Source organism: Heterocephalus glaber, unplaced genomic scaffold (assembly GCF_053883595.1).
Source record: "Heterocephalus glaber isolate CG9 unplaced genomic scaffold, H.glaber_assembly_v1.0 deba00001611, whole genome shotgun sequence".
NCBI classification, from domain to species: domain Eukaryota; kingdom Metazoa; phylum Chordata; class Mammalia; order Rodentia; family Bathyergidae; genus Heterocephalus; species Heterocephalus glaber.
This window is the reverse complement of record NW_028258382.1, coordinates 24,057-38,823: the sequence shown is the minus strand read 5'-3', so window position 1 is coordinate 38,823 and position 14,767 is coordinate 24,057. Positions and strand designations below refer to the sequence as shown.

At 37.8% G+C, this 14,767-nt stretch overlaps 1 protein-coding gene across 1 annotated transcript in view; it reads right to left on the bottom strand.

Moving 5' to 3' along the window:
* Nucleotides 1–1,751: 1,751 nt before the first annotated feature.
* LOC147822569 (cytochrome P450 3A14-like) overlaps nucleotides 1,752–14,767 on the bottom strand; it is a 35,929-nt gene continuing 22,913 nt past the window's right edge. The window contains exons 8-9 of the mRNA XM_087196538.1: nucleotides 4,389–4,551; nucleotides 1,752–2,246 (exon numbers count right to left, since the gene is read on the bottom strand). Coding sequence (XP_087052664.1) covers nucleotides 2,151–2,246; nucleotides 4,389–4,551 — 259 coding nt within the window. The 3' untranslated portion in view covers nucleotides 1,752–2,150. The remainder of the gene's footprint in view (nucleotides 2,247–4,388; nucleotides 4,552–14,767) is intronic.

The following is a 14,767-nucleotide window of genomic DNA, read 5'->3' as shown; positions in this document are numbered from 1 at the left end:
ACTCATAAAGAATTATGGGGATTTATATCTCTCCAGGGAAAAAGAGGCAGGTGATTAGGGCATAGCAAAGTACAGGACAATTGGGCATGACCCTTCAATCACAGAGATCTACTAATCACAGAGATTCAGGACACATGCATAGAACAAATTCCCAGTCCTGCACCTGATACCAATCAGAGAATGCTGTCTTCAGTTTTTCTGGTATGAGATCAAGCCAAGCATTGCACCTGATATCACTCTTCTGTCATGAGACCAAGTGGGGATTTGATAGCATGGCTTAGATCTGATGTCAGGGCAGGGAATATGAAGTACAGTGTTCACTAAGTGTTCGTGGCTGCTGTGAGCCTTGTCACCAGACCACCATGCACTCATCAGAGCAAACTTCTTTTTCTACTTTAAGTGGCCCACACTCACTCTACAGAATGCTTCTTTTCACAATACCTTTGCTTTTGGAGCATTTCTATTGTGCTTCTTTTTCCTCTTTTCTTCTTCTTTTTTTCCCCTTAATAAATATTAAACTTTCATATTCATCAACTGTCCCATCCAGTTCTTTGAATGGGACAGTAAGAACCCAGGAAGGCCCCTTGCTCATTACAATACCTGAAAACTGGTATACATACACGCATTCACACACACAGTCTACATCTCTTGTACATCTATGTAGAAAAGTATGAATTTACATCCCATTCCAGTCTGACTTTACAGGGATTATTCCAGTTTTCTCTCTTTTTGGATTAGTGACTCCCCTCACCAATAGTGAAAAAGCAGGCTTCCATTATCATTGGTAGATTCGTTTATTTGAGAGATTCCTTTTCACAGAGTCAACTTCTATCCACCCCTTCTCACTCATATGTGCCCTCCTTATTACAATCGGGTTCTCCACAGCCTATTTAGGCAATGGCTGCTGGTGCCAGGACACCTCTTGGTGTGCATCCTTTAACACCTTGCCGGGCCTATCAGATCCATGATAGGCTGCCCTTGCACGTGGATGCCTTCCTATCCTCCTTGGTCTGACGTGGGCTCACCATGACTCTCTCCTCCAATCCAATGTGTGGCCACCTTGTTGTGCCTTACCTACTGACTTTAGGACTGAATTATTGAGAAAGGCCAGGAAATGAGCAAAAAAAGGAAGAAACCTCTGTGACTATTGGTGCCAAAGGAGCTTGGCAAATTCTTTCAGTTTTGACCCCAAATCACCTGATTAAAAAAACTGGTATGTATTTGGTGGTGCTGTTGTTGTTGTTGTTGTTGTTGTTGTTGCTGCTGCTGCTTAATTTTGATTGTATTAAGGGATCAGGGAGTTAAAGATAGAATATAAAGAGGTATAACAAAACATGTTTCTAGGGCTGAGGATGTAGCTTGATGTTAAAGTGCATACCTAGCACATGCCTGTGTTCCATTCCTAGGAGGGAAGGAAGGAAGGAAGGAAGGAAGGACGGACGGACGGACATTTTCTTGCTTCCCAGAAACATCTGGGAAGATGATGCTAAAGCAAAACTAATAAACTAATGAATGCCTCACTTGAATTTCACAAAGCATATGCTTCAGAATGGCAGAATTAAATCACAGATATACTTTCCAAACAATGGTAGAAATCAGGAATAACTCCCTCCTAACTTAATAAGCAAATGGGATCAGAAAAAGGGCCCTCACAACCAGTGACTATGATGACCAAAAATCATTTCTGTTCCTGATTAAGTTCTCTAGCTTCCCTCTTAATATACATGAATAAATCACGTTTACAAAAGATATGATTGTTTAAATTTTTAAATAATACTTTTCCATAATATTACATATATTTCATAGAAATTTTACACTAAAGTCACAGCAATAATTCTCATTCTTATTTAAAATTGCTGATAAAATTACTGAGAAACATTTCCTCTGCTCAGAGCTCAAATGGAATTGGTGGTGCTCACAAGGCATAGATGGAGATAGACCTGTGAGAAACAGAGAAGGTTAATGTACAGGTCTGACACTCATTTACTCACAACAGATAGAATCTATACAGATACAGAGCAAGCTCAAAGAGTGCACTGGATCCCTAATAATTCTTCAAGAGCAGTTTATTAATCTCATCTTCATCTGGCTTTTATTCAATAGTAAATTAAAGTCTCCCTAAAGAGTACAGCAAAAGCCCCTAGGGAACATCAGGCTCCTCTTATGGTCTCATCTCTTGACACAACCTTCAGAATAATGGGTTTCTTCGGCTTAAGAATACCTTCTGTGGCTAATATCAGAGGGATCTGAAAACATTAAATAAGGATATTTAGAAGCAATAAATAAAACACCAACAATCACAAAAGCAAAATAGAAATGATACATTAGAGAGAATAATGCTTTGCAAACAAATAAAAATCAGTTTTTAAATCATTTATCTTGGATTTCTTATATATTGTCTAAGATATGTCAAGATCTAATAATGAAAGCATTCATCTAAATGTTCATTCAGTAAATTACCGAGCACCTATTTGATAAGATGCTGAGACAAAATCATGTTGACTTCTATGCATTATTGACTTAAAAGTAAAAGAATAAGTTTTAACAATTCTAACCATATTTTTGCATACTGAAAAACTGTTTTTAATAGGCTATACAAAGTTAAATTTATGTGGTTAAAACTTCCAAGATTATCTTATGTCGGTATTTGTTGTATATTTTAATTTTTGGTCAGTACTAAATTCTAAAGTATAATGCTGAGAAATATTTAAGAAGCATTATGCTTTTGATTCATTACATCTCCTATTGACTCCAAAAGTAGGGAAAGTCTCAGTTCTTCAGCACTTGGACTAATTTCCAGCCACACTCTCTGTTCTTCTCAGTGACAAGGCTAGAGCCTCAGAGTAAAGTTCTGATCTTAGTAGAGCAAATGGGATGTTTTCTAAACTGCCATGGAGATTGAGAAGTGCCAGCGTGTAGATGACTAGGAGCTTACCAGGGAGGATTTGCCCAATCCCAGGTGTCCCAAAGGCCTGCTTTCTCCCTAGACTATGCCTATTTGTAGACATTTACAGGACACCTACACAGCTGCTCTAAGCCAAAATATCAGGTGATCACCACCACTACCCTGCCCTTCTCCCAGGAAGAAAGTCTATTCATTAGAGACAAGTTGCATATTACATGCAGTCACAACTTCAGATTAAGCTTATCAGTCATTGTTCATATTATTCAGCGATCACTGTTATTTTTCAGGAGAGGTATTTCAAATCTTCTTGTCTATACACCATCTTATGATTTTGCCCTACCGTATATTTTCCCAGGAAACAGACAGATATATTAACAAACAGATGCACATATACAAATAACATTTGTTAAATTTTTTAAATTAAAATAATTTCAAACTTGTATTAAGACCTCCAAACCAACAACAAATGATTCTTCAATATTCTCTGAATGCTTGCAAACTGAGCAAACTCGCTGGAAGGCACCATTGGGAGTTTACAGAAAGAGTAAAATGAGGTAATACAGAAGGAAGGGGACATTCATCAATATGGAGAAAACTAGAGAAACAAATTGTATGGTTTAACGGCAAAGCATTAACATAGGTAATGGTAACAGACTGCATCAATCATTAACAGAGTAGAGGAATAAATGGGTCATAGACAAGATGGATAAGGCCTCCATCTTGAGGTGGGATTAGAACTTGAAGATAAGAACACAATGAGGAAGAGAAAGACATGGAGATCCCTACACTGATAATGAGAATGAAAAAACTACATAGTTTTTCTCTAGCAGAGCTCCTGAAATGTGTGGTCCAATAGCGAGAATGTCCCTGAGAGGTGGGAGTCATTCATATGCAGCAGTAAACAAGTGATTCTCAATTGGCTGCAACTGACAATCAATGGGGAGCTTTTAAACCATGACTCTGGGGGAACTGTCTTAGGATATCTAAAATTACCCAGGCATGAGGAGATTTTTTTCAAGCTCCTCAGAGAGTTCAAGGTAGAGCCAGGAGTTGAGAACCACTGTTACAAGAGAGCTTCTGTAAGATCTAGTAAAGGAGAGCACCACTCAGACACCACGCTGATGTGAACACTGCACTTTATAAATTTTGCACAACACATTCCATCTCCACTTCACTTGAAACTGGAAGATAAGATTTTGAACCTAAAACTATGCTGAATCTCAAAAGAACTGCACATAACTATATTATGCTAATTTGCATAAACTCTACATGATCTTTGTAGCTGTGCTTTATAATTGCACACAGATTTACATCAACACAACTAAAGGAACCTTCAAGTTTGTACCAACTACAAATAGATCCTTTTGCCACAGAACAAATTCTGAAAAGGTCAATAAGCATGTTCACTTTCGCATATACACATTTGTTTTTTAAAAACACCTCCCAATAAAACACTGTTTATGAAGAAAGTTAATTGGCTGACCTGTGTTTCTTTACAAGGTTGGAAGGAGAAGTTCTGCAGGACTCGGATGAGAGCAAGTTTCATGTTCATGAGAGCAAACCTCATGCCGATACAGTTCCTGGGTCCATTCCCAAAGGGCATGTATATGTAAGGGTTAATGTTCTCCTTGTTCTTCTTACTGAACCTGGTGGGAAATAGTAGATGAAAACAAATGCAGTGAGGGATAGGTGGGGAAGGGCATAGAAAACACAATTAAGACGTGTTCTTATGTGCACAAACTTCTCATGATAAATATAATTACTGTCTATTCCAAACATGGACTAATAAAAATTTTTAAATATAATTATAAGAAAGAAAAACAAACCAAACCAGTGAATGAAAGAAATGCATAAGAGATACAGATTTGGATTTTTCACCTAAACCTCTCTACCAAGAGTATGCAGGATATTTTGTGGGCTGCTCACTGAATCCTGCTGTAGTTATATCACTGTGAGAATTATACACCAAAGGACCTTTCCACTCCTCTTACCATTTACGAGGTTCTAGTCCTGTAGGGATGAGATGAGGTGAATGCTGTTTGAAAGAAAATGGATCTCTAAACGCTAAAATCGCATTCAGGATGAGGATGTGTTTCCATTCAGAAGGCACATAGGAATTAGGCTGAACGACAAGAAAGTGTGTTCCCACCTCCACTCACACTTATGTTGGTCAGATGCTCATTGAGGAAGGAGGGGGAAAATGATTGTTTTTCCCTACCCTTCTCTCCTCCCCTCTCTTCTTTTTTCATCAGTTTTGTCATTATTATTCTTCACCCACTCCTCCTTGTCATTTCCAAAACTCCTTTTTCCTTTGTCTCCTGCTCCTCAGAACAGTGAAAGTCAGATTATATACAAGGACAAAGGATAATTCTCTACTCTATTATTATTACTGACTTCTTTCTCTATCTCCCACTAGGCTAAAATTATTTAAAGTTTAGAGCCATGATTTATTCAAATTTAATTTGTCATTATTTGATTATATTAATATAAATATTGATTTAGAAAACATGATAATTGTGGCTTTAGAGAAAACCAAAGCACATTTAATTTCCCAGATAACAATAGAGATGATAAGGCGTGCTGCGGCTCCCAGCCTAGAGGAAGCTTCTGGGTAGGCGTTCCACAGCTCTGAGCCCAGAGGAGACCTCCAGATAGACACAACACGGCTCCCAGGCAACACAAGGCTTCCGGGTAGGCGTGCCACGGCTCCGAGCCAAAAGGAGGTGAGCTGTGCTGGCGCCAAGAGCACAGACCCACACTAATCGCCCCCCCCCCCCCCCCCGCCACGAACCCACCCCAAAGCGTCAAAATGAGAAGACAGGCAAACAAGACACAGAACCAAACTTCCAGATCACCTACAGCAACCACAAAGGGAAACAAGATGGAACACTCTGATACTCAACCGCCTGCACTCCCTGATCTAGCAACAAAAGAGGATCTGGAAAAAATGAAATCAGAAATAATTTCTCATCTAACAGCAAAGATCATGCACATAGTGCAAGACATGATTAATAAATCTAGAGAGGATACAGATTAAAAAAATAGAGGACCTGAGGAACATGAAGGAATGCCAACATAGGAAAGAAATGGAATCCATAAAACAGATGCAAACAGATTTCCAGGAGATTAAAAATCCATCGAAAGTCTACGCAGCAGAATGAGTCAATGTGAAGACACAATTTCAGATATAGAAGATAAGATTGCAATCAGTGACCAGGAAAAGAAAAAATTCTTTAAAATTTCAAGAGACCATGAGAAATCAATCCAGCAGCTGCTAAACAATGCAAAGAAAAATAACATAAGACTGATTGGAGTCAATGAAGAAACAGGAGAGAGTGCAGATGACATAAAAAACTGTTTTACAGAGGTGATGGCAGAAAACTTCCCAAACAGGGGAAAAGAATTTGACATACAGATAAGCGAGGCATATAGGACTCCAAATAGCCTTGACCCCAAAAAATCTACACATAGACATATAATTGTTAAAATTCCAGAAATCCAACAGAAGAACAAAATTCTACAAGTAGTTAGAGAAAAGAAACAAATCACATATAAAGGAAAGCCCATCAGAATCACAGCAGACTTCTCAGGGCAACCCCTCAAGGCAAGAAGAGCTTGGAGTGATGTGTTTCAAGCCCTAAAGGAAAACAACCTCCAACCCAGAATGATGTACCCTGCAAAAGGATCTTTCAAAATTGATGGTGAAAAAGATACTTTCATGACAAAGAGCACCTTAGGAACTTCATGAATACCAAAACAGTATTCCAAAAAATTTTAGACAAAATCCTAGGAAAAGACAATGAGGATCACAACCCCAGGAAGACCAGCAGAATAAATCCACTGGGCACAACAAGAAATTAAAAGCAAAGGGGGAGGATCAAACAAAAAGAAAAGTCATGACAATGATAACTCAATACATATCAGTTATAACCATCAATGTTAATGGTCTCAACTCACCAATCAAAAGAAATAGACTGGCAGAATGGGTCAACAAGCAAGATCCAACAATATGTTGCATAGAAGAAACACACTTAATTAAAAAAAACTCATAGACTGAAAGTTAAAGGGTAGAAAACAATACTCCATGTGACGGGAACCCAAAAAAAAGCAGGAGTAGCTATCCTCTTTGCAGATCAAGTGGATTTCAAACCCACACTGATTAAGAGAGACAAAAAAGGACACTATATCCTTGCAAAGGGGACAATCCAAGAGGAAGAGAAGACCATCATAAATATATATCCACCAAACGCTAGTGCACCCAACTATATAAAACAAATGCTAATGGACATGAAAAACCATATAAGCACTAATACAGTAGCAGTGCGGAACCTCAATACCCCATTGTCACAAATAGATAGATCAACTAGACAAAAAACAAGAAATGAAATACTAGAACTAAATTAAACTATTGAAGATATGAACCTAACAGATGTTTACAGAGTGTTCCACCCCACAAAATCAGTATAAACATTCTTTTCAGCTGCACATGGGTCATTCTCCAAAACAGACCACATACTCACTCATAGAACATATTTAGGTAACTTCAAAGGAAATAAAGTTATCCCCTGTATATTATCAGATGATAGTGTGATGAAATTGGAGATCAACAGCAAAAGAAACTGGAAAAACTTCATAAACACATGGAAATTGAATAACACACTTCTAAATAACCAATGGGTCACAGAGGAAATTAAAGAAGAAATCAGACAGTTCCTTCAATTAAATGACAATGACAATACAACATATCGGAATCTATGGGACACAGTGAAAGCGGTCTTATGAAGGAAATTCATAGCAGTGAATAATCATATTAGGAAAACAGACTGTGCCCAATTAAACAACCTGATGCTGAACCTCAAGCTTCTAGAACGAGAAGAACAGGACAAACCCAAAGCTCATACAAGGGAGGAAATTATAAATATCAGGGCAGAAATCAATGCAGTGGAGGCTAAGAAAACAGTACAAAAAAAAATCAATGAAGCCGAGTTGGTTCTTCAAAAGAATAAACAAAACTGACAAACCCTTAGGCAACCTTATCAGAAAAAGGAAAGAAAAGGCCCAATCCATGTAATTAGGAATGAAAAGGATGACACTGCAAAAGACCCAGAAGAAATCCAGAGAATCATCAATACCTACTTCCAGAACCTACACACCAATGAGATGGAAAACACAGAAGAAATGGACAGATTCCTAGACACCTATGAATTACCAAAGCTGAACAAAGAAGACCTAAAAATTCTAAACAACCCAATATCTATAAATGAAATTGAAAAGGTAATTAAAAACATACCAACCAAGAAAAGCCCGGGTCCTGATGGCTTCACTGCTGAATTCTATAAGACATTTAGAAAGGAACTACTGCCACTGCTGTTTAAACTCTGCAATGAAATTTAAAGGGAAGCAGTACTCCCAAAATCATTGCTGGAAGCAAACATCACCCTGATCCCCAAAGCACAGAAAGACCCAACTGAAAAAGAGAACCATAGGCCAATCTCACTAATGAACATAGATGCAAAAATCCTCAAGGAAATGCTGGCAAACAGAATGCAAAAGATCATCAAAAAGATCTTACACCCTGACCAAGTGGGATTCATCCCAGGGATGCAGGGATGGTTCTACATATGCAAATCAATCAATGTAATGCACTATATCAATACAGCCAAGTACAAAAACCATATGATCATCTCAATAGATGCAGAAAAAGCATTTGACAAAATCCAACATGCATTTATAAATAAAAAACCCTACAAAAAATCAGAATAGATGGTCTCTACCTCAATCTGATAAAAGCCATCTATGAAAAGCCAACAGCCAATATCATACTAAATGGTCAAAAACTGAAATCTTTCACACTACAATCAGGGACAAGACAGAGATGTCCACTATCACCACTCCAGTTCAATATAGTGTTGGAAACATTAGCCACAGCAATTAGACAAGAGAAAAACATAAAATGAATAAAGATAGGAAATGAAGAAGTCAAATTGTCATTATTTGCAGATGACATGATACTCGACATAGAAGACCCCAAGAACTCCACCAAAAGTCTTCTAGACTTAATAACCAAATTCAGTCAAGGAGCTGGTTACAAGGTCAACACACAAAAACCAATAGCTTTCCTCGACACGAACAAGAGAGTCACTGACAGAGAAATAGGGCAAAAAATTCCTTTCACAATAGCATCCAAAAAACTGAAATACCTAGGAATCAATCTAACAAAAGAAATCAAAGACCTTGTCTCTGAAAATTATAGCACTTTGAAAAAAGATATTGAAGGGGATATCAGAAAATGGAAAGACATTCCTTGCTCCTTCTTAGGAAGGATTAACATAGTGAAAATGGCTATACATCCAAAATTGCTATATAGATTCAATGAAATTCCAATTGAAATCCCAGCTGCATACTTCATAGACCTTGAGAAAACAATCCAAAAATTCATTTGGAACAAAAAGAGACTCATAATATCAAAAGCAATTCTAGGTCACAGAGGCGTGGCAGGAGGTATTACAACCCCCAACTTGAAACTATACTACAAAGCTACTGTGATAAAAACAGCATGATATTGGCAAAGAAATAGACCTGAAGACCAGTGGAACAGATTAGAAGATGCAGAAACAACTCTAGACACACTCAGCCACCTCATTGTTGACAAAGGAGCCAAACACCCTCGCTGGAGGAAAGACAGTCTCTTTAATAAATGGTGCTGGAGAAATTGGGTTTCAACTTGCCAAAGACTAAAACTAGACCTATATCTCTCACCATGCACTAATATAAAATTGAAATGGATTAAAGATGTAAATATAAAAACAGAAACACTGAATAGGCTGGAACAGATGTTAGGTAGAACTCTTCAAGACATTAGGATAGGAAAAGACTTTTTGAACAAAACCTCAGTTGCCCATGAACTAGCACAAACAATCAACAAGTGGGACCTCTTTTTACTGTAAAGCTTCTGCACTGCAAGAGAAACCACTACCAGTGTGAAGAGACAACCCACAATGCAGGAAAAAATTTTCACCAGTGGTCCCTCAGACAAAGGTCTACTACCTCGAATCTTTAAAGAACTGAAAAAAATCAGACCTCTCAAATTTAAAGACCCAGTCCAAAAATGGGCATCTGAAATGAACAGACATTTCTCACACAAAGAAGTAGATGTGGCAAATAAACACATGAAAAAATGTTCAACATCACTAGTCATTCGAGAGATGCAAATGAAAACTACCCTGAGATTCCACCTCACCCCAGAAAGAATGGCTGCTTTCAAGAAATCAACCAATAACACATACTGGCAGGGCTATGGGTAAAGAGGAACACTGCTCCACTGCTGGTGGGAGTGTAGATTGGTGCAACCACTGTGAAAATCAGGATGGAGATACCTCAAAGGACTAGGACTGGAAGTCCCATTTGACCCAGCTATTCCACTGCTGGGGATCTTCCCCAAAGAATTGAAAGAATCATACCAGAATGATATATGTGCACTCATGTTCATAGCAGCACAGTTTGTAATAGCTAAAACTTGGAAACAGCCCAAGTGTCCATCAACTGGAGACTGGATAAAGAAATGTAGTTTTTTTAATAAAATGGAGTACTACTCATCCATCAAAATTGAGAAATTAGAGACCTTTCCTGCTAAATGGATGCATATTGAGGCAATACTTTTAAGTGAAATAAACAGGACACACATGTGTAAATACCAAATAGTTTCTCTAGTGTGAGAAACTGAAAGTATAAATAAGGACTAAAAGGTATAATAGATAATGTGAAATAGAAAAGGGGCAAAGGGGAGGGGGAAGTGGGAGGGGCAGGGGAAAGGAAAGAGGGGAATGGAATTAATATGAGAAAATGAAAAAATGGAAACAAAGTCTTTGTAAATAGGGAGGAATGGAGGGGTTGAAGGGAACGTAGGGTAAGGGGGAAAATTAAGAACCAAGAGAGTATGTAAAGGTGCATATCTCCAATGATGAATGTCATTATGTTGTACACCTAAATTGTACCAATAAAAGCATATACAAAAAAAAGAAACAATAGAGATGATGGCCAGAATGAAAGACATGCTTAGGCTCCCAGCACAGAGGAAGGGGCTTCCAGGCTGCTATTCCACCACTCACAGTACAGAGGAAGGTGCTTCGGGCTACCTTTCCACTGCTCCAATCCCAGAGGAAGGGGCTTCCAGCCCACAGCTCCACAGCTCCCAGTCAAGAGGGAGGGGCTTCTGGCCCACTGTTCCACTGCTCCCAGCACAGAGGAGGTGAGCCACCCAGGTGTCAACAATACCCCCACCCCCAGTTGAAATGAGATGACACATAAGTAAGTCACAACCCCACACTTCCAGATCACCTAGAGCAACCCAAAAGGGAAGGGAGATAGAACACTCTGATACTCAACCACCTGGACTCCCAGAACTGGAAACAAAAGAGGATCTGGAAGAAATGAAATCAGAAATAATTTTTCAGATAATAGTAGATTGTGCTCATAGTGCAAGACATGACTGATAAATGTAGAAAGAAGCTGAGTAGCATGATGGAATCCCAACACAGGAAACACATGGAACCCATAAAACAGATGCAAACAGATTTCCAGGAGATTAAAAACTCCATTGAAAGTCTACACAGCAGAATGAGCCAATGTAAGGACAGAATTTTAGATATTGAAGATAAGATTCCAATTAGTGACCAGGAAAAGAAAAATTGCTTTAAAATTGTAAGGGACCACGAGAAAGCAATCCAGCAGCTGCTAAACGATGCAAAGAAGAATAATATAAGATTGATTGGAGTCAACAAAGAAATAGGAGTAAGTGCAGATGACATAAAAAAACTGTTCACAGAAGTGATGAGAGAAAACTTCCTAAGAAGGGGAAAAGAACTTTAACTACAGATAAGTGAGGCATATAGGACTCTAAATGGCCTTGATCAAAAAACATCTACACATAGGCATATAATTGTTAAGATTCCAGAAACCCAACAGAACAACAAAGTTCTACAAGCAGTTAGAGAAAAGAAACAAATCACATACAAAGGAAAACCCATCAGAATCACAGCAGACCTTTCAATGCAACCCCTCAAGGCAAGAAGAGCTTGGAATGATGTATTCCAAGCCCTAAAGGAAAGCAGCCTCCAACCCAGATTGATGTACCCTGCAAAACTATCTTTCAAACCTGATGGCGAAATAAGATACTTTCATGACAAAGATCACCTTAAGAACCTCATAAATACCAAACTAGCACTCCAAAAACCTTTAGACAATATCCTAGTAAAAGACAATGAGGATCACACCCCAGGAAGACCAGCAGAAAAAAATCCATTAGGCAAAACAAGAAATTAAATGTAAAGGGGGAGAATCTAATGAAAAGAAAAAATCATGACAATGATAAGTCAATATGTATCAGTTATAACCATCAATGTTAATGGCCTCAACTCACCAATCAAAAGAAATAGACTGGCAGAATGGGTCAAGAAGCAAAATCCAACAATATGCTGCATACAAGAAACACAATTCAAAAAGAAGCTCATAGACTGAAAGTTAAAGGGTAGATAACAATACTCCATGTGACAGGAACCAAATGAAGGCAGGAGTAGCTATCCTCTTTGCAGATCAAGTGGATTTCAAACCCACACTGATTAAGAGAGACAAAGGACACTATATCCTTGTAAAGGGAACAATCCAACAGGAAGAGAAGACCATCATAAATATATATCCACCAAATGCTAGTACACCCAACTATATAAAACAAATACTAACAGACATGAAAAGTCATATATGCACTAATACAATAGTAGTGGAGGACCTCAATACCCCACTGTCACAAATAGATAGATCAACTAGACTAAAAATGAGTAATGAAATATTAGAACTCCATTGAACTCTTGAACAAATGAACTTAACAGTTGTTTACAGAGTGTTCCACTCAACAAAATCAGAATACACATTCTTTTCAGCAGCACACAGGTCATCTCCAAAATAAACCACATACTCGCTCATAGAACATGTTTAGGTAAGTGCAAAGGAATTGAACTTATCCCCTGTATATTATCAGACCATAGTGTGATGAAATTGGAGATCAATGACAAAAGAAACCGTGAAAATTTCATAAACATGGAAATTGAACAACATACTTCTGAATAACCAATCGGTCACAGAGGAAATTAAAGGAGATATCAGACAGTTCCTTCAGTTAAATGACAATGACAATACAACATATCGGAATCTATGGGACACAATGAAAGCAGTCTTATGAGGGAAATTCACAGCAGTGAATACACATATTAGGAAAACTGAGTGAGCCCAATTAAACAACCTGATGTTGAACCTCAAGCTTTGAGAAAAAGAAGAACAGGACAACACCAAAGCTCATACAAGGCAGGAAATTATACAGATATGAGCATAAGTCAATTCAATGGACACTAAGAGAACAATATGAAAAATTAATGAAGTCAAGAGTTCCTTCATCAAAAGAATAAACAAAATTGACAAACCCTTAGCCAACCTTATGAGAAAAAGGAAAGAAAAGGCCCAAATCCATGTAATTAGGAATGAAAAGGATGATTACAATGGAACCAGCAGAAATCCAGAGGATCGTCAATACCTACTTCAAGAACCTATACACCAATAAGATGGAAAACACAGAAGAAATGGACAGATTCCTATATACGTATGAATTACCAAAGTTGAACGAAGAAGACCTAAAAATTCTAAATGACCCCATATCAATCAATGAAATTGAAAATGTAATTAAAATCTTACCAACTAAGAAAAGTCTTGGTCCTGATGGCTTCACCACTGAATTCTACAAGACATTTAGAGAGGAACTACTGCCACTACTGTTTTGAAAGAGAAGCAATACTCCCAAATTCATTCCTTGAAGCAAGCATCACCTTGATCCCCAAAGCAGAGAAAGACCCAAGCAAAAAGAGAACTATAGGCCAATATCACTAATGAACATAGGTGCAACAATCCTTAAAAAGATACTGGCAAATAGAATGGAGAAGATCATCAAGAAGATTATACACCCTGACCAAGTGCAATTCATCCCAGGGATGCAGGGATGGTTCAACATATGAAAATCAATCAATGTAATACACTATATCAATAGAGCCAAGGACAAAGACCATATGATCATCTCTATAGATGCAGAAAAAGCATTTGAGAAAATCCAACACACATTTATGATGAAAAACTTCTATAAAAAATTGGAATACATGGTCTCTACTTTAATCTGATAAAAGCCATCTATGAAAAACCAACACCAATATCATGCTAAATGGTTAAAAACTGAAATCCTTCATACTAAAATCAGGAACAGTACAAGGATGTCCACTATCACCACTTCTGTTCAATATAGTTTTGGAAACATTAGCCACAGCAATTAGACAAGAGAAAGAAATAAAAGGAGTAAAGGTAGGAAATGAAGAAGTCAAATTGTCATTATTTGCAGATGACATGATACTGTATATAGAAGGCCCTAAGAACTCCACCAAAAGTATTCTAGACTTAATAACCAAATTCAGGAAAGTATCTGGATACAAGGTCAACACACAAAAATCAATAGCTTTCCTCTACATGAACAGACTACTAAGAGAGAAATAGGGCAAACAATTCCTTTCACAATAGTATGCAAAAAAAGCCCTGAAATTCCTAGGAATCAACCTAACAAAAGAAATCAAAGACCTCTATGCTAAAAAACTATAGCACTCTGAACAGAGAGATTGAAGATGATATCAGAAAATGGAAAGATATCCCCTGCTCCTGGACAAGAAGAATCAACATATTGAAAATGGCTATACTTCCAAAACTGCTATATAGAATCAATGCAATCCCAATTGAAATCCCAACAGCATATTTCATAGACCTTGAGAAAACAATCCA